General features: G+C 37.4%; 1 protein-coding gene across 2 annotated transcripts; it reads left to right on the top strand.

Annotated features, from left to right (window-relative positions):
• On the top strand, window positions 1–26,903 carry LOC140924163 (forkhead box protein A2-A-like). Of its 2 annotated transcripts, XM_073374195.1 has the most exons (3): window positions 1–19; window positions 3,562–3,635; window positions 25,196–26,903. In XM_073374195.1, exon 3 carries the CDS (start codon window positions 25,329–25,331, stop codon window positions 26,214–26,216), a length of 888 nt encoding a protein of 295 aa, XP_073230296.1. In that variant the 5' UTR covers window positions 1–19; window positions 3,562–3,635; window positions 25,196–25,328; the 3' UTR covers window positions 26,217–26,903. The 2 variants fall into 2 exon arrangements, with proteins under 2 accessions (XP_073230296.1, XP_073230295.1); XM_073374194.1 differs by lacking the exons at window positions 1–19; window positions 3,562–3,635 and adding an exon at window positions 20,419–20,580.
• Window positions 26,904–27,549: the final 646 nt, after the last annotated feature.

Consider the following 27,549-nt stretch of genomic DNA (forward strand, 5'->3'; position numbering starts at 1 on the left):
TCGATTGCTTCCTAGTGAGGTGAGTTTTTCACTTTCAAAAGTCGAACTGAGCTTTCTTCCCAGACTTTAGCGTAAATTAAACTTTAAATGTTGAAGAATTTAATCGAAAATATGTTTATCGCATAGAATCAAGAGCGCCACTCGACAGCGTCAAGTTCATAAGGCGCTTAAAAAGGTTCTCTGTGACCCTTGTTAGATTTAGTGAGTTTATAAGCACAAAAGAGAAGTTCTATGATTCATCGCTTTTGTTTAAGAACAATAACAACACGTATTACGACCATTTTGGCTACAAGCGGTTCATAGATGAGTTAAATATAGCATATAGCTGCGCAAGTAGAATGGCTTAAAAATAAACTTATTCATTATAGAATAAGTTCTCCTTTAAGTTAACACGAGCGTGCTTTCGAAAATCATTGCAATCTTGTCGGGACCCTGAGAAAATTCTTGTTGTGTTAAATCGTTTCAGTTTTGGATTAGGGATAACCAGTAAAGCGTCGATTTGGATATGTCCGATTTTAGTCGCATTGCTAGCTAACATTGCGCTTTTTACAGCCCTTTGTTTGCCTTTAAAATTCATGACAATTTATTAAAAGGGTCAATATTTAACTCGAGAGAGCGCCCGAACATTTTTGTTACTATTTCGTAGTGTACACAGAATGGGAAAATATTTGCGCTGTGATCAGGAACCCTTAGCAAATACAGTGTCAGACTCTGCTATGGCAAATATTTTCTCATCCATTAAAGGTTTTTTGATAAGCGTGATTAGCTGAGTCAAATCTAAATTAACTCTGGTCGTACGTGGTTTCGAACTGTACATGTCGAGGTACCGGGTTTGATTGTCACCCCTGATAAGCTGTTACTGAGCGGTTCTGATGCGGAAGCGACAAAGGCGAAGCGCCAGTGTACTTGTCAGTCGAAACCACTTACAAACTCGAAAACAAAGATACAAAATTTGTGCTGGTTTAGCCGTGGAGATAACGAATTTCCTTATCCATTTGCAGAGAATGAGAATTTGTTATAGTGGCGTGGGGTTAAGAAATTAAATTTGCGGTTCAGCATTTGTGTTTTTGTCATATTGAAGACAAGCGAGAGGGAGAAGAGAGGAGTGCTTCATTTCCTTGTTGAATAAGCTAACGATTTCATTTCAGCTACGTTGTGTGGGGAGTTTTGATTGTGGCTTGAGCTTTACAACTTAAATTTGTGGTTACTGGACAGTTTTCTCACAGGACGACAAAGAGATGCCAAAGCCTGTTTCTGGTTTACAAGAGATGACGATCTTTTATAAGTATTTATGCAAGTTAAGAGATAGTTCGGTTTAAGCTTTAGGGCATAACATTTGTGGGTACAAAATCACAAATTCACTGCAAACCTACATTGAAGATGAATACTATTTATTTGAACATGATCCCGCAGTTTTCCACGTCTTAACGCCACTAAAATCATTTTAAAAGAACGTTGGCCTGCCTTGATGTAAATCTGGATTCAAGTTAAACGACCTCTCACCGAAATAGTTTCGACGATTGAAATCATTTGCTGAAAATTTCAGTGAATCGGATTACTTTTTGATATTTGTCAGCTAAGAGCCAAGAGGAGGGGGTTGGGGGGATAAAAACTTGCTATGACGCATCAATAATATATAGCACATGAAAGTAAAAGAATTTTTCCCACTTAACAAAACCACATATTTTTCATTTTCTAAGAGGAAAAAATAATCATTTCTAAAAGAATTTTCCCCACTTAACAAAACTGCATATTTTTCACTTTCTAAGAGGGAAAAATAATGATTTCTAAAATAAAGATCGGCGTTTACTGCCATAATTAAACCTTCTATCTAGCGCCGAACATCACCGTGCATATAAATGAGAGAAAAATGTGCTGAGAAGTACCAAAATCTAGTGTTGTTTTCTCCCTTTTGCATTAAAAATTAGCTAAAATTGTCTTTTACTAAGGACATACATCTGTTTTCCATCCAGGGTAATAATTAACCATAAGTCTACACTAATTAATGTTAACCGTGATGAAGAGGAAATTAGCCTTAGAGATGAAAATTCCTCGAACACAAGACTTGGACAGCTCAGCTTCCGTCAGACAAGGTGTTCAGATTAACAGCACCTGCAAGAGAGAGCTACGTTTTCATTAGACCTGTCAAAAAGATTCGACATAAGCGACAAGAAAGGCTAAAGATTTTCATGGCATTTTTATATTTTGAAAGTGGTTCGACTACACCGAAATCGAAATAAGATTGGAATTCCAAAATTTCGGTTCAAATATGTTCTCTTTCGTAAAAACCGTCAAAAGAAAATGAAAATGTAAATATGATAGAAGTGTTTACTTAAGGTGCGGTTTGAGTTCTAAATATATTAAATTTGAGCAAGGACATATTCTAACACAGACGTCATTACACCAACGTTCTATTTCATTTAAGAAAGAAATAAACTTAATAATATACCAGGCAGAGAAAATTGCTGTTTTAGGCTTTTAGAAACCGTATCTTGAAACCCTTAGAAATTGAAATGGTGATCTTTATAAGAATTTTTTTTTAATTAATGATGAACTGAATTTTGGAACTGTGAAGGTAAAGAAAGCTGAGGTAAACTAGGAATAATTTTAGCTGTAATTTAACAGATCAGTCAAGTGGACCGACAAGAGACTGACGTCGGCTAACGGGAGGACTGGTTGCTTTTAAAAATGGAAAATTACAAATAGTGACTATTTGTACGAATATAAAACGTATTGACCGGTAAGAATGTTTTTTTAATTCCACTCAGCGTCCCATTCTAACAAAGAATTGTGATGCTGAGTCGAATATTTAAAGCCGGGAACGTTCAACTGAGTGGGCGGAGTACAAGATTCATCTTTTGTTTAAAGTCAGAAGATTTTATGATTGCTGTTTAACAAATCTTAAACAGTTCATTTTTTCGAACTAATTGCTAACATAAATGCCCAAATAAAAACTGAATTATTTAAAATTTGTTAAAGAATATTTTTTCAGCAAGCTTCAAAGTTTCTTGCATGAAGGTGATGGAAGAACCGTGGTCTTAAATGTTAACTTTCTACTAATATCCTGATTCATTTACTTACAAATGTGAAGAGACATATCAACACCTATTACATGAAATGTTAACCCTAATTTTAACTATCGAACGAGAGCATTTGCTTTTGCGTCTATAAATTACTAACCCTATCGTACCGATAAATAAACACATCTATTGCCCAACAATTCTGTAAAAAGGAAATAAAGGTTAGCTTATACATTAATCGATGAATAACTGTGCTAAAACGTCATCACGATGGTTTGTTTCTCATTGGAGACGCTATAACATTGTTAGAGCAATTTTCGAGAGGTACCCACAATTCCTCAAAGTTAGTACCCACAATACCTTGCGGACGTCGTTTGGAAATACTACTTGTAAACAGAGAAACAAACGACTTTGACTTTTCTGTGGGAACAGGTAAGTACAGGGGAGGTGTCGAAGAACACAACTCGTACCTTCTACTTTTAGTTTAAGAATAAAAAAAACTCTGCTTAATAATGAGACTGATCTATTCTTTTTTCCCAAGGTTTGCGTCAAGATCAAATATCTCCAGGCTGTTCAAACTGTTTGTCGAATTGTCAAACTTTGATCATATATAAGGTGAGATAGTATAGTTTTGTTTACTTTGTTGTGTAATTTCAATCGAGTTCGTCAAACAAATATTTAGATTCCTTGGTCCTCTTTATCCGCCTCTATATTTGCTGTCTTCTTATCGCGATAGGCTCAACATGTTTTCGTTTTGACGTGCGCGCGGCCAAAACATAAATTTACCAGTACATAATTTCATTATCATCGTCACAAGGCCATAAAGGCCGTCTAGATCTCGAGGGGGAGCAACAAATAGTTCCTTACTTTCCAACGTGAGCTTATATTCAGAGGAGAGAGATGTATTTGGGGTTATTCAGTAAAAATTTGCCTTTAAAAGATAAGTTGTGACCATTATCGCCAACTTATGTTTCTTTCAAAATATCAACTCAGTCATCACGCAACGTCAGGATTCAGGTGCGCACGAAGTGAAAGAAGTTTTAAACTGGCACTCCTCAAACATATCAACTCGCAGGTCAAATCTAAGAGAGTCGCCAATGATATAAGGGAAAAGGCAAGCTAATATATTTCAAGGACGCGAATGTTAAACTTTAGATCATGTCGGAAGTGACTATTTTCAAGACGCCCGTGTCAGATCGAAAACACATTTTCTACATGTGTAAGGCTGGCTGGCGTAACTCGATATCTCAAAGACTATCTGCATTTGTCACTTGAAACATTTCTACGCATTTGAATTTCGCTTTTCAAATTCAAGAGCATAAAATGTATGTACTTTGACAGTTCTAAGATCCCTGTCAACTTACACAATGGCGCTGGGATTATATTTTATTTCTTCAATATTTTCAGAGTCGAAACCTATGGTTTTCCAGTACTTCAAAAAAAAAAACTTAAAATCCTGAATTTTTAGTTCTTAGTGCACTTCTTTGGCCAAGCTGCGATTCTTGAATGTGAGAGAGGCTGGTATGAGTTATTTTCTATCAAATTAAAAATCTCTACATGAACTGTCATTTACTGAATTTAATTCTGTTTCTAATGCCCGAAAGCTCGCCAATGTTGGAAATTTAATATCGTTGTAAAAATGCTTGCTTAATGACATTTGATCATTACAAACGAGTCCAATCATAATGTACAACGAAACTCCGTCAAATTTGTTTTATGAAAATAGAAATGATTCCAGGAATTTTCGGTAAGAGGAGTTAAATTATTGATCTGCTAAGAAGTCTTATTTTTAGGTTAAGCGCCTCTGATATCCTGGAGTCTACCAATATTTAAAAAAAAAATCTTTTACTGGGATAGTCGTTGAATTTATTTATTCATTAAAATATTGTTAAATCCTCTGAATAATAATGATACGTCTTTCTTAAATTGTTTGGGGTAAAGATCGATTAAATAACATAGAGGAAATGGACCCAAAATAAACTCAACATTTTTTTTTTCTAACAATTTCTACACCCATAAATTTAGGTTGAGCTTTGATCGCCGTCTCTATCCCGCGCGCGTGCGTGTTTAATTACATCAAATCATCAAAGTACAAACAGTCAGTCAAAACAGTCTTAAAAGCACTTGCCATTGTCAATTTCTCAGGTTTTAAAAATTAACAATATGGTGCCCTTTATTTTTAAAATCTGGAAATTCGAGCCTTGTCATAATCATTATTAGATTAAACGCGCCAAGCTTCCCTGAACCAGCGGCTTTTCAATGATAACAGAAACTCGACGTAATTATTGCGGGCATTTAGTTAAAAAGTCCCGGCCTTTCGATTCGTAATTATCGAAATAGATCAAAGGTCTGCTCCTTCCATTATCTTATAAGAAATTGGACCCTTGGAACATCTTGTGTTTAGCCACAGTTTTAGTTCGGACAACGCGTCGCCGGGAATATAAAGGAAAACGTTTTGCTGGAGAAAGCCTATATTAGGCGCGCCAAACTGGACCCTATTTACAATAAAGTTATTAAAGTTTATCTCGATGTATTATTTGTTCTAATATAAAACAGTATATAAAAAAGTATGAATTAAAAGCAAATGTCTCCTCTATGTTGTATGATCACGGAAGACAAGAGGTTTGACGCATGGAAATAAATTTAGCCGACCACTACACCATGTTTTGCGCGCCGATTGTCACATTAATATTAACTTAAGTTAACATCTATCGACGCCGAAAAATAAGTTTGATTTTTCTTTTATTTGCCGGCGATAACGATTTTCTGTAATTAGTTTAGCAAAAGTAGTTAAAACTTGTTTATTAGTATGCGTAAACAACGTAACGTCCCATGACAAAAGCTTTGAGAGGCAAGTTTTATCCTGCTAATAGTTCGATATTTAAAACATGTAACATGTAGCTCTACATTTTGAGTTTCTGAACCATCCCTTTAGCATGGCCATTCAAATCGATCCCAGTCTTTGGCAGTTCTTTCGTTTAGTTTTATTTGCCTGCAGTGGAAGAAAAAGATGAAATTCGGTGTTTTCTTTTTGATCGATTTTGCAAATTTATTTGCCGAAAGAAATTGGATCAGAAATGTAAAACCTCGTAAGGGAGCAGCCAAAACTAGTTTTGCATTAAAATAAAGGTCAGTGAGAGAAGTCAGGTGATACCTACGGGCACGATTTCGGTGTAAAAAACAAAACAAAAACAAATGGGATACAAGCAGAGAGTATTGAGCTTACAGGAAATAACCTTCACTTGTTTTATGCTGGATAAAAAAGTCGTACTTAATCATTAGCCACCAAAACAATTAGCTCACGCTGTAAAGAGGAAGAGAAACTTCAAGCGTATTAAGTGGCGACGGCCTTGTTCAATTTCTTTTTCTTATAATTAGAATTAAATTGAACTCAATGCCGTACTGTTATGAGTAATTATGCAAGAATCACAACAAATGTAAGTATATATTACAATCATTTCGATTTTAAAGCACGTTTTCGGTTCACTGAGTAATTAGTTAAGAGTTTCTACTTAATCTTTTACAATGACGTTTTTGCTTGGAAAAACATTTACATTTAAAGCAATAATATTGTAATCACTCTAGCGTACTATAAACTGGGGAAATTTGGAAATCAATTTATGATTTCGCATAAAGCAAGTAGATTATTTATCGGTACTGAGCGTTGAAACTGTGCTTTGGTTATGCTTTATTAGATATGAGTACGAACTGTAAAACCCAACTGGTATTTAACACCCATAATGCGAGAAGAATTATTCACCATAATGTCGTACCGGTAAGGGAATTATTTCAGTAGAATTAGGAAAATATCACCTCATATTCATGATAAAGTGACCTTGTTCTCCTTCAACACAATGATTTTTCGTGTTATTATTTTTTTCATTACATTCTTGTTACGTTTGTTTCAATACTTCCATCATTGAGTTAGCCGTTAAAATAGAGTTTTGTTCGAGTGAACTTTAGTCAAGTGATGGTCTTTAGATAACTGCAAAAGACAATGAAGACAATACACTGATCGGCAGCTGTCTTTCGAATGAAACTTGACTGACTTTAATATTCCTGTACAAATAGGAATGTTTGATTTGGTTTTTGAGAAACTGCACGTCTATAACTTTTATGGTTAAGAACTATTTTGCAGAGTTGTTTGCTGATGGGAAGATATCATCAAGTTTGGGAGCTGTAACTTGACGCATTGGTTAGAAGACTCGCCTAACACCAATGTGAGATCGGGTTTGAATCCTGGATGTCTGAGTTGAGTTTGTTGCTGCGGGTTCTCGACCTTTATCGGAGAGGTTTTTTTCCGGATACTCCAGTGTTTCTGTTCTCTCTTCAAAAACCATCATTTTAAAATTCCAATTAGATCAGAAATCAGTCAGGTACACGAAGAATCGCGTCGTAGATGTCAGTACTACGCGACAAAATCGTTATTCATTCATTTTGTTTATTTAAGTTGGCCTCGTAGCTTAACAATTGTGCAAAATATAAAATGTTAGGTTAACGGTACAATTTCCGTTTGGTATGAACTACTGGAAAACAAAATATACCACGTGAAAGTACCCACAAAGAAGTTTCATCAAAATCAATGTACCCTCGGGTTAAGAGAGGTTGAGGGTGACTACTTTGAAAAGAATACAATTTAATTTATTGTCTTATTTAAACCAACAGTTTGTTGAAATGTCTTACTCTCTGGTCACACCAAAGAATTGCCAACTTCGTCTACAGAGGAGTTTAGGTGTTTTTCGGTGTGTTTTCAAACCGCTTTACTACTCAGCCTACTTTGTGCTTTATATTTAAGTCAAATGTCGTTTTGTGGTTTGGTATACACCAAGGAGACCAGATAGATACTTAAGTAAAGACTAGCCTGTGCATATCTCCGCCACTGATCTTTGGTTTAGGGCAGATGTGCAAGTTTTAAATTATAGAAAGAACGTTGTATTTTCAAAGTCATATTTGCATTCGTACAAAGAGTTTTTTGGTAACTAAGATTTTCTTCCAGATCGAGGTTTGATGATCGAACGAAAGTGGTCCAACAGAAATAGTTTGTGTAGTTATCCTAACAAACAAACTAATGTCTCAAATATAATCTTTCAGCCTCTGAATACTATCCATTTCATTTAAAAAGTTAGGATTCATTTTTTGAAAGTCTGTGTGGTCCCTTTAAACGACAACTCAAGTTATTTATGTACTAATTTGTTAGGAGTTTTGCCTCAAATTTCACAGATTTTTATAGTACACACTCGCACACGTCCTGTGTGCCTTGCTTACATGTCTTAATAGGTCTTAACAGGTCTACCTGGTCAATAAGCGCCTTATGTTCTGACCACCCGTTCTTCGTGTCAGTGAATAAGAACCACAAACTTTACTATGAGAACCATTACACCATACTTTCAAGACAGAAACTGATCGCTGATTTAGGCGTTGCTGCATCCCCATCAATACACAAAATATTTTACAAAAGGTCAGAAAAGATCGAGAATAACTAAAAGTCTAGAAAGTAGCATCTCGCCAAACTCCGTTCATTTTCATGCAGATTACTTCATTTTTGCGTCTATGAAGCGTTTGTGAATAAATCTCGTCAAGTTTTGATATCGATTAATTTCGGTTAAACTGCTTCAAGAAGTCGCCCTGCGCTTTAGCGACGGCTTTGACGGTTTGACCAACTAGCCGCGTGTATGCCGGGCCAGTTTGGTACGTGTGTGTACCACATTCTCACGTCGTTTGTCATCTGACCAGGCGAATGGTAAAGTTTGCCAATGGGTATCTTGTTAGATTGAACCTTGGGTATTACATGAAGGACTATTCTTGAAAATCGAACGTAAGAGACCGATTGGGTAGAAATAATCCGAAATGATTAAGTCAACGGCATTTGAAAGAACTATTTGACAGACAAGAAATAGGGGGTGTAAATCTAAAAATCGGGAAAATAAACTCCATATTGAAAATATATTTTAAAAAATTACAACGCAATAACAGGCTGTACATGCAGCTTTTATTGTTCAAAATTTTAAACACAATATGCCAGTAATCCCTAAAAGTTAGGATTACACAGTAGGTTTTAATTATTTATCTAGCTGGCTCCAGACCGTTAGTTAAACTTAGTAATCATTTTGAGAAAACCCAAAGCAATTAATGTCTCGAGCAGTTTTTTTGTACCGGAGAAAAGGACATATCAATTGCTCACCACAAGGTAAACATTATCCGAAGTTTTTGAGAATGCAAATAAGTTGTATTTGTACAGCAGTAGGTTGAAACAAGTACTATTTTCTCTGTTTAACCAAAAGAAAACAAATAATGTTAAGACCTAAGGAGGAACAATATCGTTTTCATTGTTGGAACTTCTTAAATATCACCGAAGCGTGCCAACTACAGAAACTAGCTATTCAAAAGATCTTTACACAAAGTATACATCATTAAGATTAAAATGACCTTCAATATTTATCTAACCATTTGTTAGTTAAGTATTTTCACTATATTTGACAAACATTTTCAGTCTAGTCAGAAAATAAATATTTTGTCTGATCCGGTTTCTTCAGTCTGCACAGTTAAAGTAGGTTATGCTAGCCGATCGATTTTATTCAACTAGAATAGTTCTATGCTATATAACGCTTTCTTTTAAATTTTATACCAAGCGGAAGTAGTTTATAAAAGTGCAGGAGGTGGTACATAATTTTGTCCGTTTATTTTTCATCTTGCTTTTTTTTTTCAAAAAAAATCATTTTCCCCTTAGGCTTGTTTCCCTTCATTCTTAGTGTTGGTCCTTTACAGCCTCGCGAGGTTTTGGCGATAAAGGTATTTCTAGTTCAAAAAAGTGCAAGAGGCTGGTTGGTTGCCATTGACCCTCCATTTGCCAATGTGTTGATCATGAGTCACACTTTAGTTGACCTTGGTTCAAGGAGCCTTTTGCCCATTAAACTTCTGCTCTAAAAAGGCAAGCGATTATTTTTACCCACTGAAAGGAACAAAACGATACCTCTCTATTATTTGGTGGCCGTATTTATTCGTTTATAAGGACGTGTTAATGGCTCTTCGTTTGAAAGAAATCTGACTTGTATAGCACGTGCTTGGTCCAGCCCGATGTCTTTTGTCAATTTGAAAAAGTTGAGACTTGATTGTTTTCGACAAGCCGGTTCATCTTTAAGTTAGTTAGAAAGAAAACGATCCTGGGCAGTTGGGGAGAACTGATTGTTTTTAAAGGGATCTTTTCTGAAGTCTTTTACTATTATTAAACTTAAATGAAATTGACAATGTAAGGAAGCAGCTAGCAGCGACCATGGTAACCGGTCGTAGGAATTTTACGGTGCAATCATGAAGTATGAATGAGTGATTATCAGCCTCGATAAGTCATGCAATTCTCCCAATTCATAAAAAAAAATTGGAAACCAGACCAGCATATGAGTTGTTAAGATGGCATAACTTTTGACTTAAGTAAATAGAAGTTGATTCTTCTTAGGACTGTCCAGTGCATATTCAATTTCCAAAGTTGTTCTTTTTTTGGTGCTCTTAATCCTTGTTTCCTTCTGCTTTGGTGTTGTTGCCTTTGTCGTCAATTTAAGAATAACAACGGTAGGAACAGACACGTTTTGTTAACGACCTATTTAGCGAAGACATTGAGAGACCTTCTTCTTAACGAGGTGTGTCTGAAATGTGTTAGATACGTCAGGCCAACCGCATAAAAAGAGAAGAAAGGGGCGGCTGTTGTATTCAAGAAATCTCATGGTCGAGAAATTTCAGACACTGATCGTGAATGCGTTGAACACCAAGATTCTCTGGAGAAACGTTTTATTTTTCGCAGGTAAGGGAGAGCTTCCTAGGGTCATAAGAACTAATTAAGGGATTATAAGCCGGAGACTTAATAACAGTGTAAAAATTCTGGCTAGCAGGTGGTATTTAAAAAGGAATGTGGACCAGTTAAAAACGTATAGCAAATTCAGCCACCGGCACGGGTTTTCTGCGTCTTCTGTTGGTTAAACAAAAAGATTCGCAGATACTGAACATGCACTTTCAGCCAGTTTAAAATTTCCTTGTCTACTGCTTGTCTACTTTTTTTTTTATTCGCGACGTTTTGTAGGGCAGGAATGAACAATTCAATCCGTCAATAAAACCGTCAATTTGACTCGCAACTCACTTTTTAGTAATTGGCTTTCAAATATCCCTGTAATGTATCTTGAAAGACTGCATACATTTGAATGGGGGCCATGATTTTTAATAAGCGCTTCCGCCGAACGTTGGTAAAGCACCGACGGCGTAATTTCTGAAGTTTGTGCACAACGTACAGAAATTTATTTTATAGATTATGATTAAAACTGGTCACAAAACAATCGGTCAAGGAAAGCGATTGCTTGAAGTTTAAAAAAGGGAGTCAGTGAACACGATGCAAAGTTTACCCGATTATGGTAAAACAATAACCCGGAAGATAAACTTTTTATTTGGACTGGGTTTGCTGGTTTGTTGGTGTAAAGTATGTAAGAAAATTCCATGAACATTCTTTTGTTAAAAGCTTACAGTATAGGTTCATAATGAAAGAAAATTTACAAATTGTGTAACGTCGTTGCAGCTGCAAGCCGGAGGCGATTCGCTTGGGGCGTTAGACGATATTTCAAATGTACAGTAGTACAAATCAAACATTGCTTGAGTTCAGGCTTCAGCTTTACCTAACCGATTATCAGCGATTTGTTTACTTTGCGGAAGCACCGCTCGAGTTATTTATTGTTTCCCGCTGTTACAGACAGCTATTTGTTTACTCGTCTCATCCTGTATTTACTAAGCAAGCTATAAGATCAGTCAATAAGTTCACTTGTTCCCTCTTGAGGTAAAAGATTCCCTCGATCCGGGTTCTAAATTTAGCAAGGGCAGATCAATAGGAGGAACACGATGATGTTATTTTGGCAAATAAAAATATTGAGCAAGTTGGCTTTGAAATTAAATTGCTTGCGGTGAATTGCTATCTATTGCGGTTGCGATTACTGGGTGATGGAGAATGTTCTTTGCGCAGGGTAGCGTGCTTTCAGTTTTCAAAAAGGAACAATTAACAAAAGATGTAAAGAAAAGTATCACTTTAGCATCAAGCATCAAGGCAGAGTTGTGGTCTAGTTGACTTTTCATTTGTCAGCTTGTGTAATTGCTCCACAATTCAATACCAGTTCTTTCATCCGTCATCAAAGCCGTGCAAATAAATAGGGGATTGTTCGTGGGACTACGCTGGCAGAATTGTCATTATACGGGCAGATGGACGCTCAGAAGCCTGTGACAGGTTGCTGGTGAACTTTTAAATATTGAACGGCGATTAAAATCGCCTATCTTTTGTTTTTATTCTCCGCCCAAATCATTGGCCCTAAAATGACGGGGAGAAAGAAATTAAAAACTGTTTGTCAAATTCCATAGCTTTTCGGCCATCATAGGTCCTTTGTAAATACTAATTAGCAGATACGTTCTGCTTGGAGATTGTAAGGTACGGTCAACTGAAGGATTCGACGTCTCTTCAAGAACAGCTCTTTTGGGGATTCAGAGCGTGACTGGAACAGATGATCGGCTTAATCATTGTTGACTTTCGCCTAACAAAGAATAAACAACGCCAAGAGCCGGTACAACGTTGCTTCTTGGCTTGCTAATACCTTTGCAACGGACTGAGTTCTTGGTCACCTTGATTTTTTTCGGTTTAATTGCGATACGACCTACAAATTAAAGCAGGCCACCTTCTGCTCTGAAGCTCTGTTAAGGTTAGTCAGTTTTCTTTGTAATCGATATAAAACTGAACTAGCCCGGATATTTACACTAGTCTTGAAATTAAACGCACTGCTGTTACTGCGCCAGAAAGATAAATCACAAATATTTACCTTAGAGCAAAATATTGACCTGCAAAAACAGAAAATTACTAATCGAATAACCAGAAGAAGCGTTCATATTTGAAGGATGTAAATATTTAAACCTAGTTATTGTCAAAGGATATCCATATGGCTGATGGTACAATGCACGTTTATAATACCATAACCCGTTCAAACATATGAAAAATCTGTGTTTACATAGGTTAGTCGACTTAATTTTAACAATTGCCCCTGTAGGTTATTTGCCACAAGTACTCTCAAATATTATTTAAATGCTGTTTACCTAAGTCACATGGCGCGCGTCACTTGCTTTACCAAGAGTTGAAAGCTTTTCGATCAAGTCTCTGGCCTTTCAAACCAGACTAAATGTGAACTAGGTGTTCATGAAACGAAAAAAAAAAAAAATTACACGTTTTATATATTGCCTTCGAACCAGATCGATCATTACTAACAAAAATTTGCTTGGCTTTTTCTCTAGCTCAAATCAAATGTGGCACCCGCTCAAGTTTTACATTGAGCGACTATAAGTAAAATACTTTACTATGACAATTTGATGTCGTATGTCACGACAGCCTATAAAGACCTAAGAGTTTAGCAATCAAAATTGGCAGGCTGGTCAAGTGATATTTCGACTTAATTTGGGCGGGCAAACAGTATTAACCTGGAGTGCTTTAATACATTTCTAAACTAGCACTGTGACTTTTCTGATAGACAAACGCCCCTGTGAAAAGTGAAGCTGGTGTGCATCGGCGAAGCCGTCTAAGTGGTCGAGCTTAATGTGTGTGTTTGTGTCCTCTTAGCGATTAGACACCTCTTTAAAATAGACTTATTGTGGAGAGTTTCCAGTTTAAAGAAAGTTCATGAGTGGACTAGCTGGTTCCTTTTTGAAAGGAAAAGACAGGCATGCTCGCCCATATGCACAGCTGTTATGCCTTTCAATATTAGACATGCGCACACGCTTGAAGTTCCGTGTGATTCACAATGTGGCTAAACCTCCAAGTTCGTCACAATGTCAAATATCTCTTTTATCCTTGCGATCTCAATGCTTAATTTAAAATATGGGTTAATATCCAATCAAGTTAAGTTGCAGTTCTGGATTAACAACTTGCTCTTGTGCATGGCCTTTAATATCGCTGATTTGTAAAATAGAGACAAAACAACTATTTGAGCTACTGAAGTTTGAATTTCAAAAGGCGACTCTTTTTATGTATGGTGACCCAGTGTTTTACAATTGCATGACATTTACCGAGGCCTTAGGTCTGGACAAGTCATCTGAGTGTATTAGGGATGGACCATTAGAAAACTTATGGGGGGTGGGGCGGTCGAAGTACAAAAAAAATATTCGCACAAGGGAAAATTAAATGAAAAAAAATTCATGCACGCCAATTTATCCTAAAAAATATTCATGCTTTGGTCTTAAAAAAAATTCATACAAGGAATTTGATAACGAAAAAAAATTCCTGCGGCTCGAAAATTCCCGTCCCCCCCCCCCATAACTTTTCTAATGGTGCGTCCCTTACTGCACCACTACACGGTGTCAGGGGTACCCAGCGAAAGTTTTCTCCTAAATTCATTGAAAACTCGTTTTAGGCTATCCAGTGTACTTTTAGATCTGCAGAAATACATTCTAAGCAGTGCTATAAATTTGTATCTGTTCGGTCATTTTAGGGCAACTTGGGTCTTTTCGAAATTACAAGGACTTCAGCAAAAATTTCCCGAAAATTTTAGGTTTAATTTAAAGTTTTACAGAGGTGGGAATTTTTCTGATTTCTCTGTCCATCACATTTTCGAATCCGAAAATTTTAGGTTTTCTTTTTCTACGAAAACGAGCCACGAAATAACTTAACGTGGGGAGTGAATTGCGAAAAATTAGACGTCAGAAAATCGTGGGAATTTATTAGATAAGCTTTGAAGATTGAACATGAATGAAACGGTCATCTAGAATTTTTTTTTTCCCTCAACCTTTAGAAAATTCTAGGCAATTTTTGCTTCTCCGAACAGATATTTTACAGAAAGAAGTCGTTGGGTGGCTCAGATTGACTAAGTAGACACTTAGTGAGGTTTCCAGGGTGCCTCAAGTAAGACCATAACATGCGATTATGAGAGAAGTACATGTATATTGGACAGATAATGTCCTTTTCGTTAAAATTACTCTTAATTATGAACTTTTCGCAACAAAACAGTTGTGCTACAGAACGAACGTGTAATTCACGGTATAGCTATCAGTATAGAGTGTTTTAAGACGATATTAAAATATCTTCGGAGGGGCATGCAAAGTGTGCGTGTTTGAGTCGCGAGAAACTTGCGGCATAAATGAATTCACAAGTGACTGGTAATTATTTAAATTAGTTCATTTTTTCTTTCGTTTTTGGGAGTAAATTGCTTTGAAATTGTAGCTTGAAAAATGAGCCTTTTACAGGTAAACCTTGACAATTTTTTGCTGGCAATAATATTCATATTATTTATTGTTTGGCATACAACTGAAAGGAGATTTTAAAAAAAAGCATTCGAGGGACGTTTTGTTTAACTGAAGTTGATATTGTGGAGAGAATACGTAGAAAGGCCTGTTCTAGAGAAGTGGGCTTGGCAACTGTCGAAAAGTAAGAGGTCGATCATTGTTTTGTCATACTTGAGGTCAATTGAATGTAACGTTAGGAAAGCGCCACACCTTTAAATAGTTAAACTGTACAGTAAATTCACGACTCAGTATGAAAGTCACACTGAACTACTTATCAAGCATAGCAATAAATGGTGCCACAGCAAATAATTGATAAATATAAACTTGGACTTTGTCCACAGATGTAAAATCTAGAATAAAATGACTCAGGATTTGGTTATGGGATTGATTCTCCATACTATCTCTTTTCCCATCGAGTTTGCCTAGCCAGAAAACTGAAATGAATAAAAAAAACTGAAAAAGTTCTACTAAAGAGTTTAGTTTGTAAATTGAAAACTAATAATTCATTGCGAAAATACAGCAGAAGATCGCGATTTCATTCGCTAAAGGTTACACCATTATTACTTCCATAGTCTCAAAAGTTACAACTACCTTGTACAGCATATTAAACAGTAATGTATTAAAGCGCACAGAAAGGTTTCATTTGAATTGCGTTATTATAGTTGTTTCCTCCACAGATTCGAAGGTTAAAAAACCTGTTGCCTTTCAGTTTTCAAAAACCTGTGGGACTTATTTAACTATAAATCCTTACTATTTTTCTTGATCTCAGACAGTGAGAGACAGGCTTTCAAAATGATTAAACGTGACTTTCGTCCGCAAAGCAAGTAGTAATGAGGACAAATTGTTTTAGAAATGGTTAACTGGTTCTCCGAGGCTTCATCCTCAGTTATTTCCTGTATGGAGTGGGGCAATTTATTCACATTTATTCCTCTGGCAGTGGGTTCGTCCTGCTGTATTAAGCAATTTATGCTGTGATGTTCTCTTGGTCAAAATATTAAATAACTTATGCATAATGAAATTGAGTCTTTCTTCGTCTCATTTTTAAATTGATCAGTTTGATTTCCAGGAAAACCAAAATGAGAAGATAAGGAAAAATTCAAAACTGCATCTTGCAAAGTGTGCCGAAGGAAAAGAACCACTGTTAATAGCTTTCATTTGCGTGGTGTTCAAAAGCGAGAACAAGATTGTATGTCTAGTAGATAATTGACTGTTTGGAAGAGGAAACGTTGAATGTGCCTATAACTACTGCTGTCCCTTTCATCAGCGAATTTGCGTTAAAAATTCAATGTAGATTACTCGAAAACTTTGGAGTATAATTCGCTCTTGATGCAGCAACTTTGAAAACAATGTGATAGTATTTCAGCCAATTTTCGAGAAGTTAGATCCTTGTTTGATTGCAGCGTTTTTCTTATTTTGGTAATGAAATTTAATCCCCTTAATTAAAAATTAGGTAAGACATCGAGAAAGACAGTTTTAAAGAGAAGCCCAATTGTTAAACAAGTGTTGCTCTTGCTACGCGAAGAAATCGGTGATATCTAATAGAAATGTAGTGAGAAACAAAGTAATGAACGGACAGCCTGTGAGAGCATCATTATAAAGTAATTAATAGACTTTAATGAAACTATAATTTCCGAACGCGTGGCCAAGCGCCTATGTAAACAATAAATCATCAGTGTGCGATTAATTATACGAGGAAGTCTTTGCGGAGGTTACTTTACGACCAAATATGTCGAATTCTTTTGTCCTAGAGGGCTACTTAGATACAGGCAATTGTTTTGCTTCAAAAGCTGTGTCTAATTGTGTAGAGTCCCAAAGTTCTTTTTGTTTTTTGTACTGTGCTCCTTGCGATTGTGGCCTTCTTTGATTTATTGATGTATTTCATTTGTCAAAGAATATCAGAGCAAACTATCATGCACTCATTTCTCTATGTGAGTTTGAAATGCTCGGTAAACATTTGTCGGAGTGTGTTTCATGTTTATAGAATGGTACTGTTTTTTTAGGTTCATTCGCGTAATACGAACGTTGAAATCTCCGGACAACTTCAAGTGTTTTTCAAGTTTCTTTGGGTTTAACGTAAATTATATCAGGTGTGCATTTGATTTTCATTAATTAAGCCATCTCGAAGGAAGAGTTCTTTTAACGCAGATAAAAAAAACCTTAATTATCTGGACACTGACAATGAAGTGGTTGTTGAAATTCAAAGATTTCTTGCCTTTGATTGGCTTTCTGAAGCATTAAAGAAATGTGCGAAATTGTAAATGGATTTTCCAACACCTGTTGAATTTGCAAAATAAATAAGTCTTGTTTTTCCACTAGTCTTTCGGTGCCAAAACGGCGATTCATGTCGTGCAGGTTTTGTTATTCTATTTATTTTTGTACTTTATTTATGTATTTATAAGATGACATGGTTCCTTTACACATTTTTGTGACAAGCGATTGCAAAGCGATTTTCCTGATGCAAATTTCTCTTTTGACAAGTGAGATCCCCTGATGGAATTGCGTGGTTTTCACTTTGTTTTCTTCACTGAAATTAGGGTATAACTGTCTTTAGTGACCACATAGGTCACGTTTTACAGTTACAATTAAGTAAAAATGAAAAAAAGAAAGAAAAGAAAAGAAAAGTAAAGTAAAAGACCTGTGAAAGAAAAACATAAACACTTAATCGTGTCCACAGAAGGATGGAGAAAACTATGAGTAAAAGTTAAGGTATTTCTTGTTCGAGTAAAGGATGAATTCATTGAGGTTACATTAACAAAGGTCTCGATGCGCTCGTTTCCTCGAACAACACAAACTCTGTTCCTGCCGCTTTTTTCGAAATGATATTTTTGTCTTCCGGTTTAATAGAATTAAGAGGAACTTATTGGCTAGAAAGTGGTTTTAAAAACTGTTTTATCAATGCTGCCAAATTACACCAGAGAGTGACTGGTTAACCTTATATGTCGCAGTCTGGTTTTGTCACTGACTCTAGGGCTGATATTCAGTGAAATGGCTATTTGATAAGCAATACCAGTGTGGTTTTGATCAGTTTTTTTAAGGATTTTTAACCATGATAGATTTTTTTTCCTGTTAACTAGAATTAGAGAACAAAGCTCAACCTTTTATATATTAGAACTTCAGATGTATTAATTCTAGGGATATATTCTCAGTATGATGTGAACTCTTGAATGAAAGCTAATGAGTAATACTCTTTGTAATTCTGATTGGCTCGATCACAATTTGCAACTAAAACGAATTTTTGCTGTTCACTTCTCGATCCTGGCACTGCATTCAAAGCACAAGCTGTTCTCTGCGATCAAATTCTCATGTTATTCACTCTGCGAAATGCACGTTACCAGAGGCGATAGACAAGGTATTAACCGCGCGTCTTTTTAAGCAAAAGCCTGTGTCAACATTCTTTTGTTTGAGGCGAGGCGAAAGAACAATGAATTGGGTATAATAATGAAACACCAAAAAATGTAAAACAGCGTAAAACGGCGTTCAGAACAAAGCTGTTAAAAAATCGTTTTCCCTACAGAAAGTTTTGGACTGGTAGACAATATTAAGCTCAATAAATCTGGTACTATGATGTAAAAGAATTAAGTTATTTGTAAGGTTTCCTTGTCTCTCTGCGTTAGATTACGTTCGGTCTTTCGTATGATAAAGAACGGATATTATTGCTTTCTGATCTTATAATAATCGTTAGTTATTTTTCAGCCGTGGAAAATAATTGCAGTATCTTTCACGCCGAGGTTATATGTTATTCGGCTGGCAGGTGTTAAAAATGATTAATACTGAACACGCGCTTTTTTTGTGCTCCCACGCGGCTTGACTAAAGCAGAAAACCAACCCACGATCGTAAGACATAAAAATGTTCGCCTCTGAACAGGAAATTTTCTGTGAAAAAGAATTACTTGATCATCGCATTACTGTTAATGATAAAAAGATTTGTTCACCGTCCGGGCAATATATCAGATTGCGCAAAGAAAATGAGCAAAGATTGCACGGCTCACAGGAAAAACAACTAATCAATCGAAGTTCAGTAACTAGGAAATAAATTTACTTCGGCATAACTAACTTGTATTTAGCCCAGTCACTTCACGGGAAAAATGGCAAGTGAGGTACGAAAATTATGTTTCCAAGGGCAACCGTTCGGAAAATGTTACATTGGAACTGATGGTAATTTGCCACTAGGAAAATTGAAGGCTTGTTTCGACATCTCTCTTATGAGTTTGCAACATGTCACTCTTAGCCGTCAGAACTCTTTTGATTTGAGTAAATAAACATAGGACACGTTGCGCGTTGTTCAAATTACGACGATAGGTTTTTTCAAGCCAAACACGACAAATTTTATCCATTTTTCCCAAGTACACAGTTTATGTTTAAGAGTTCCTTAATCGTTTATTCACCCGGGGTTCTAGTCTCATTAAAATCTATTTTTCTTTCACTTTATCGTGGTAACCACACATAAAAGACTTTATGAAAAGAATAAAAGAATAGTATCAAGGTCGCTATGTTTCCTGAACTACCAATACGCTTAATAAAACTGTTTGTTTAACAAAACCACAGTCGCACAATTCTAACTTGTTATGTTACGCATTTAGCAGAAAACAAGAAAAGCTTAGGAAAATTAAACAACCTTTTTTTGGTAGCTTAGATAAAAACTTCACAGATTGTACAGACTCAGAAATGCTGATAAAGTGACTAAGATTAACCCTGTTGTGAGTTTTTTTGTTAGGAAGGTCACCGAGTTATAGAATTAAAAAAGAGAATTTATTTGGCTAATCTGAACGAAATAATCGACCTCGGTTTTCTTTGTTGGTACACTTGAATATGTTTGGGCCGCAAATATGTCAGTGTTTCATTGAAAACAAAAATAATCGTTGCCGACAAAGGGAAAATCATTACGTGACAAGCAAATAACAAAGCGACGGAGTTGGACATTGACGGGGAAATGACCCAACTGCTAAATCTGAAGGGAGTAACAATGAATAAAAAAACGAGACAAGTCAAACATTTACCGAGTGTCAAAAAAGGTGAAATGTTTAGCATGAAAATACAATTTCCATTAACCAATCATTTGCAAGCAGGAGTTTTTGCCTTTGGCGCTTGTGAATTTTAATTGGACGAAGTCAGTTTTTTGGGAAGATACTATTGTAGCCTAGTTTATAAAGGGTCTCCATCAGAACCTAAGTTCACTTGCAAGTTCACTTAGTCCATTTCTTGTTCCGCCGTGTAGGAATCCAACGTTCGAAAGTAAGCATCTTTACGAAAAAGAAAGAAAACTTTAACTCTGTTTCCAAAGGTAAGCCCCTTTTCGCATTCTTCCGTTGCAGGATTTTTTACTCGTTGAAATGATTGTCTATGTAGTTGTTCGAGAGCTGAGAGATCTGTAAGAACTATCAAAGACCTCAGTAATAACAGCGCCGTTTAAACTGTATACATATATACACTGGGAACGGTTACAAGCGCCTTAAAGCAAATACGAAGTCCTTTGGTTGTTAAATGTTTATAAGTTTACCGCCGTTTAAGTTTGAACAGTGAGGAAAGAAAACAGTTGTTAAGTCAATTTTGACTCATGCCCTAAAAAATTCACAAAATCATGCCGACTGAATACGCAGCTATGAGATGAAGAGCGAAGAGGGAAAGGGATTTTTTTTTCTCGAAAGCAACAAGAAAATTGTTAAGTTGCATTTATTTCGCTCAAGCTACCGAAGCGTATGTATCATTAGCTTGTGGGTAAACATGCACTTTCCTAGTTTCCTCGCTGTGAAATACGTTTTCTGTTAGGGCTGAGTCCCTGCTTGTAATGTTTAAGCAAGCAATTTTGTCCAACTTGTTGTGTTTTCATTTTCGCTCAGTCCAATATTTGAACTGTTTTGTTGGGCCGTGTTTGCAAATTTGATCGGATTGTGTGCTGAGGAAAGCTTTCTATATACTCAACTAAATAGGAGAAAACACAGAGGGTTTTAGAAGTCGAACAAACCGGCTTCCAGCGTTTGCGCGTGATGTCGCATTTTAACATACCACGAAATGGAACGGTTAGAGACGGAGGATGGTGCTGACGTGTTGAAATAGTTAGGGTATGATCTTGTTGATGTTCTACTGCTGAGTTAGACCTTTAAAGGGATTAGAACCTCAAAGAGGCTGATAAGTGCTTCATAATTAAGCGCCTCGGGGCAAACAGACAACTTTACTTTTTGTCATCGAATCTAAGGATCACAATCCAATAAAACTGGAGTTATTTACGCCCAAAGTTTGGTAAATAGGCGTCGACTCTTCAACCGTGTTTCGTCTGCTGTACTCCAGATTGCACGCCTAGCAAGCAGCGTATGAATTTTAAATTGCGCCGGGAAGGAGTTTTGGTCGATTGGTGGGTGTTGTAGTTCGTTTTCTCAAGTGCGCAATTTAGTCGGCTTAGTATTTGCTGACATTTTGCCGGATACCTCAAATATTTAGCGACCTCTGTATAAATTGCGGATCACTATCTTTACACTTATCATCGCGTACTTCAGTAGCCTGAATAACCTACCATAGAATTTCACGAATTTTTCCCTTTCCTGAACGCGGAAAAGCTGTCAAACATAGGCTTAAAATACCCCCCAAACTCTGCCCAAAATAAACCTATCAACTGCCTTTTATCACGCTCTTATAAACGTCTCCTAAATGGATTTCTTGAAAAGTAACTTCAACTGTGAAATATTCAGTTAATCGATACTCTGTTCTTTCTGTATAAGAATAACAAATAGTCGACGGTTAGTTCTACAGATGACTGCTTTGTAAACTAGGAATTATTTACACCATTTCTTCAACTATTTGGAGGAGCGGATAAGATTGTTTGGGCCGTGTTAACAGATTTTAATCCCGGACAAATGACCGAGTTGCAAGAAAACTCAGCCGGGTCGTTCAAGATATTTCCATGGAAATTTATTTAGCAAACTTTTTATCTGACCCGGCCGAGGTATTACCACGCCATTGTTTACCTTTCAAAAGTCGCAGAGCGACATATTAAATTTTAAGCTCATTTTCCAAACATAAGGGAAACTTTCCAAAGTTGACAGCTCTCTTCCTTATTAGAAAAATGAAATAACCTATTTATTTCGCGAATACCTAAGGCAAAAAGGACCGAACATTTTTAATATTTTCGCGGCTTTTCGGTCAGTTTGATTCTGGGTAGATGATATTAAATTTTGGCGGGACAGAACTGCAGTAGCGCCGAAGAGGAGTAAAAATTAATGAAAACTTTACAGAAACTCGCACAATCGGGAATAAAGTGGCCCCAATTAGTTACACGTTTCAATAGGTCGTCGGCTGTCGAGCATTTCCTATTCTTATTGATGAAAACGAACAAGTTTAGCGAGATTAGCAAAAAACCAACATAAGCAAGGTTATAACGCGAGGCCTCATTGACAGGTGTACCACACAAATTAAATTTAACCGCAAAATTCGATTCCTCTCCAGTGCAGGACCAAAGCCTGCGAAAAATATCATGGAAGAGATTTTTCTTAATGAATGATAAATGCTTTGGGGGACCGAGACGCCTTTTATTCCAATAAAGCATTTTTGGGGTTGTAACCATCACGCAAGGTCACTTAGAATTTCTAAAGAAAGCCGACGTCCAAAGAATGATGAGCGTAATTGGGGTGATTTTTTTCTTTGAAAAAGTTCGACTAAACTAACGGCTTAGTACAATGAAAAGAATTGTAGTGATTAATAGTGTGGCCAATTAAATTCGGAATCGCGAAAGGGAGGATTTAAACGTGTATGCCTTGCGTGTCGTAGTATTAGAGTCCTTAGTTTAAGAGGAATTGTCGTTCCGAAGTCGTTTTTAATCCTTGTATGTCACGTTTGAGCATTTGAGCCCTCTTCAGTATTCAAATCTATTAACTCTATCGATTCATGCTCAAGAAAGATCTGCATAGACTATTCAAAAGCACTTTCCTGTTCTGAGACGGATAAGGCAATAGCTCCTAAATTGCGGCAAACAGTACACAATGCAAGCCATTTCGAGAAACAGATAATGTTGCCGGCATTGAGCAAACACGATAAATTGGGCATAATTGAAACTACTCCACTGGTTCGGGAATTGTTCAAAAGACTCTTTACGGAGTAGAAAGATCGTTAATACTAGCTAACAACCCGGGCGCAAACATTTAGAAAGGGAATCCTTAAACACTGAAAATCGGAAACAACCAAATAATATATGTTTGCAAGGCCTAGCAGTGTTAAGTTGGTTGGTCAATACATCATCATCACTGATCATCAGTTCGATTGCTCATTTCATGAACAAGAATGCGCCCTATAGCGTGCTATAGAACAAAAGGTGAATTTCTATTCCATTTGACGCTCTGCGGCTCTCCACGGGGTCATAGAAAACTTAAGGAAATGGAAGTTAACACTTCTGCTCAGGTCTGGCAAGTCAATGAGTACATCCAAGTCATTTCAAAAGCTCGCGGCGAATATAATCTCGCTTCATCTACAGCTGTCGTTAGAGGCACCTGGATATAGCCTTTGTGAAATGATTGACGCGAGGCGAATTTGTTAATTAATTGCTTCGGCTTCCGGAAATGAGAAATTGGATTTCTAAAAATTCTGCATTTTTCGCTCCTGTCCCACGCGCTCTATCAACCGCAGAAAAAGTTGATGATTTATATCGCGATGCTGCGCGCGTGTTGACCCACAAGAATATCCTAAATAAAAATATTGACTGTGCGTGCAATGCGCTAAAAAATCGCTCGCCAAGCGTTCCCGAGTTATTGATTCTTACAATTAAGCCACATGATTGGTCAGATTTGACAGCAGTTTAGCAAAACTTATTAAATGAAATTCGGATTTTTTTCTGTGTGTTTTTCTCTTAATGCGCGTTTTCTCGGCCGCCTCATAATGAGCCTTGCAGTTAGAACAAAACCGGCGCACACCCATCACCTTTTCACTTTTAATCACAAAACTTCCCCAACATCTAAATTCAAGAAAAGAAACTAAACCAGTGAAAAACAAACGGTAGCTTGCTAGTACTGTTGAAGAGGTTTTATTTGAATGGTCGCACCGCCGAGAATTTCGGCCACAGTCAAAAGTAAGATCGTCATCGAATGGCTCCAAAACTAACTTGCTCGTGCGAGGGTACTGAGTAGATTTTACACATGGAGGGTAGCAAAATTTCATGGCACTATGAAACCTAAACAGGTGCCTTGATTCTCCTTTATTTAGGAATACACTTGTGCTCAGACGGCCCAAAAATATGCTCGGAACAGAAGAAAGAGAAAATTTTTCGGAAAGAAAATGGAAAATTCCGGTTTCCAGTGGTAATTGCTTTTGTTTGTGGAATTTGTGTCCGCAGTTGTTATGCTAATTGTGGGGACCAACAGTAAGCTAACATGGCCTAGGTTACATCTTCGCTCCAGAAGAATGTTAAGCGCACGCTTTTTCTGAGCGGTCAGTATTGACGTGAACCATTTGATAAGTCATATGCTAAATTAGATGGCTTTTAAGGTGTTGTGTGGTGACGGAGGGCTTTTACCGCCTATATCTACCTCTCCTTCCTGTCTTTTAAGAAATATCAGCACCTCAACATTTTATGTTTAGTTTGTCCCGCGCGAACGGTGATCTTTGTCTAGTGTTGACATTAAGGATGCGAGATAGGAACGAATCATAAAGGGTCCTATCGAAATAATTGTATTTGCTCATAAATTATGAAACGGCAATTTGTTTGTAAGCCTTCGTGATGGACAAGCGATAATGGACCCCACAACTTTTAATAAAATGGCTCCCCACGGGTGGTCGCAAAGGCCCTTATGTCAATAAACGGCGAAAAGGCTCCAAAGGGCTTTCCCATGACACAAAAGGGGGGGCGGGGCTAGTAGACATGTCACGTTAAGCCTGTTTACGCACTGTCACTAAAAATAAAACTTCTTTATTGCTAGGAAGAAGGAGTAATCTTCGCTAGTCTTCGCACAAGAAGGACGGTTACAGGACAGTACGAAACGTCGCTGCACTCATTTACGAGAGAGTCTTAAATCGACGCGATCTGCGGAGGAATCAAGTAAATTCGATAACATGATGGAAGCAATGAACCCCTGTAATCCAGCGGCCGCTTTAGGAGTTGGAAACCCTCAAACGCAGGGCCATCCCATGGACGACGGAAAGAGCAAGCAAGCGAAGGAGAAAGTGTACCGCCGTAGTTATACGCATGCAAAGCCTCCATACTCGTACATCTCACTCATCACGATGGCCATACAACAATCTCCCAACAAGATGCTGACGCTAAGCGAGATTTATCAGTTTATAATGGACCTGTTTCCGTTCTACAGACAAAACCAACAACGATGGCAGAACTCCATTCGGCACAGTCTTTCCTTCAACGACTGTTTCGTCAAAGTGCCTCGCTCGCCCGACAGACCCGGCAAAGGTAGCTACTGGACACTGCACCCCGACTGCGGCAACATGTTCGAAAACGGTTGCTATCTCCGGAGACAGAAGCGCTTCAAGGCCGATAAAAAGCCCAGCCTCAGTGATCTTCCTAAACCAGGCTTGCTCAGTCCCGTCGTTTCGTCGATGCACCATCAGAAAGTCCAAGGACCTAAGAGTCTAGGGGCGCCTAGCTTTCTTACACCGTCTCCCTACAGCGCCATGACTGCTATGGGTGCAATGGGAGCGATGGGTATGGGCGCAATGGGGTCCATGTCTATGAACAAATCTTTCAACCATCCATTCGCCATCAAGAATATCATAGCGTCGGAGCATGAAGCGGATCTCAGAGGCTTCGATCCTATGCATTTCAGTCCATACCACCCAGCGGGAATGTCGTCTTCAATGTCTTCTCTAGGACTGCCTAAACCATACGATTCGAATCCCATTACAACAGAACCAAGTCCGTACTACCAGGGATGTGTGTTTACGCCGTCAAGTTGCGCGGGAATCGCCGGCTTTTCAAACCTATCATAAACTGAACATATTTATCCAATCTCGGGACTATAGGAACGTTTAAATTATGCCCAGGGCGCATTGGGCGGCCTGCAAATTGAGTTTTCTCTAATGATACAGTTTGCCAGTGTATATGAATTCAGTACTTAAAATCCAAGGTGATCTCGTTGATTATTTGGCAAATAGACAATTTTCTTCTCGCCTAATACAAAGAAATTGTAGCGTTACAAATCAGAAACTTTCATGAACGATAAAGAAAATTATATTAAGTGTAATATAGATTGTACTATTTTATTCAGTCGCCTGCCTGCGTAACTGTGATTATCAAATAGCGGAGTATTTTAACAAGAGTAAATGTAGAGAATCAAAATATTTTGAAAGCGAATTATTCTAAAGACGTGATCGTTTAAGTTAAGCTTTGGGCTATAATTCAAAATTTTTAAACATGTTGCGAATGGAAAACGTCGAGTCAATTTAGTTAGTGGTTTTAACTGTTGGGCAAACGATTTAGCAAGAGTACTTCCAGCCGACCGAATTATTCGGTACAGACTGCTTAGCCAGTTCGGTGGTTAGCGGTTCGCGTATCAACTGTGTATTTAACACTACATTTATCATTATTTATATAAGCAGGGAAAGGTTTTGTAAATTTACAGTCTTGCCCAAACAGCAGTTTGTTAGTTCAATGAAATAAATTTTTAACGAACAGTTCCCCTGACGTATGTATTGTCTTGTGTCGCTCCCATGTAAAATAAAACCTTGGGGTAGTTGAGAAACGTAGTCAAATTAATTATTTATCGGCTGGCAGGGTGAACGAGCCCTCAGCTTTCAGATGCAACCTCTTTTTAATTAAACGTAATCAACAGGACGACATTCGTCGCAACAGCTTTGACAAATACTTGGCAAAGTGAGTTATAAACTTGTAGAGATTGACGCGTAGCAAACCTATCGGTATTCGTACGCGCCTTGGTAGAAACGTGCCCTGTTTGCGGTCAGGTTGCAAATACACCAGTGGCAGTTCCATTACGACGTGCGAAAACTACTTTACAAGCAGTAATCGAATTTGAGAGACTTTTTCCTGGATAGAAACAGGTAGTAAAGGTGTCAAAACCGTTCGCCGAAAGACAAGCGGTCCCTTTGAAAAAATACGCATCTGCCATCCCTTTCTCTAATTTTCAGCCGTTCGTTTTCCTTTTCCTCTTTCGCTTGGAAAAGAAACGATCTGAGAGAAATTGAATTCTTAGAAAAACTCCATAGTAAGTTTACTTTTCAATGATGCGATGATAGATTAGGGTCACTTCCAATGTCCGTTTGCTTTGCCCCGCATGTCAGGCCAGCTACCCTGCAACTAACTTTC

This window comes from Porites lutea, chromosome 14, assembly GCF_958299795.1.
Source record: "Porites lutea chromosome 14, jaPorLute2.1, whole genome shotgun sequence".
Lineage (NCBI taxonomy): Eukaryota > Metazoa > Cnidaria > Anthozoa > Scleractinia > Poritidae > Porites > Porites lutea.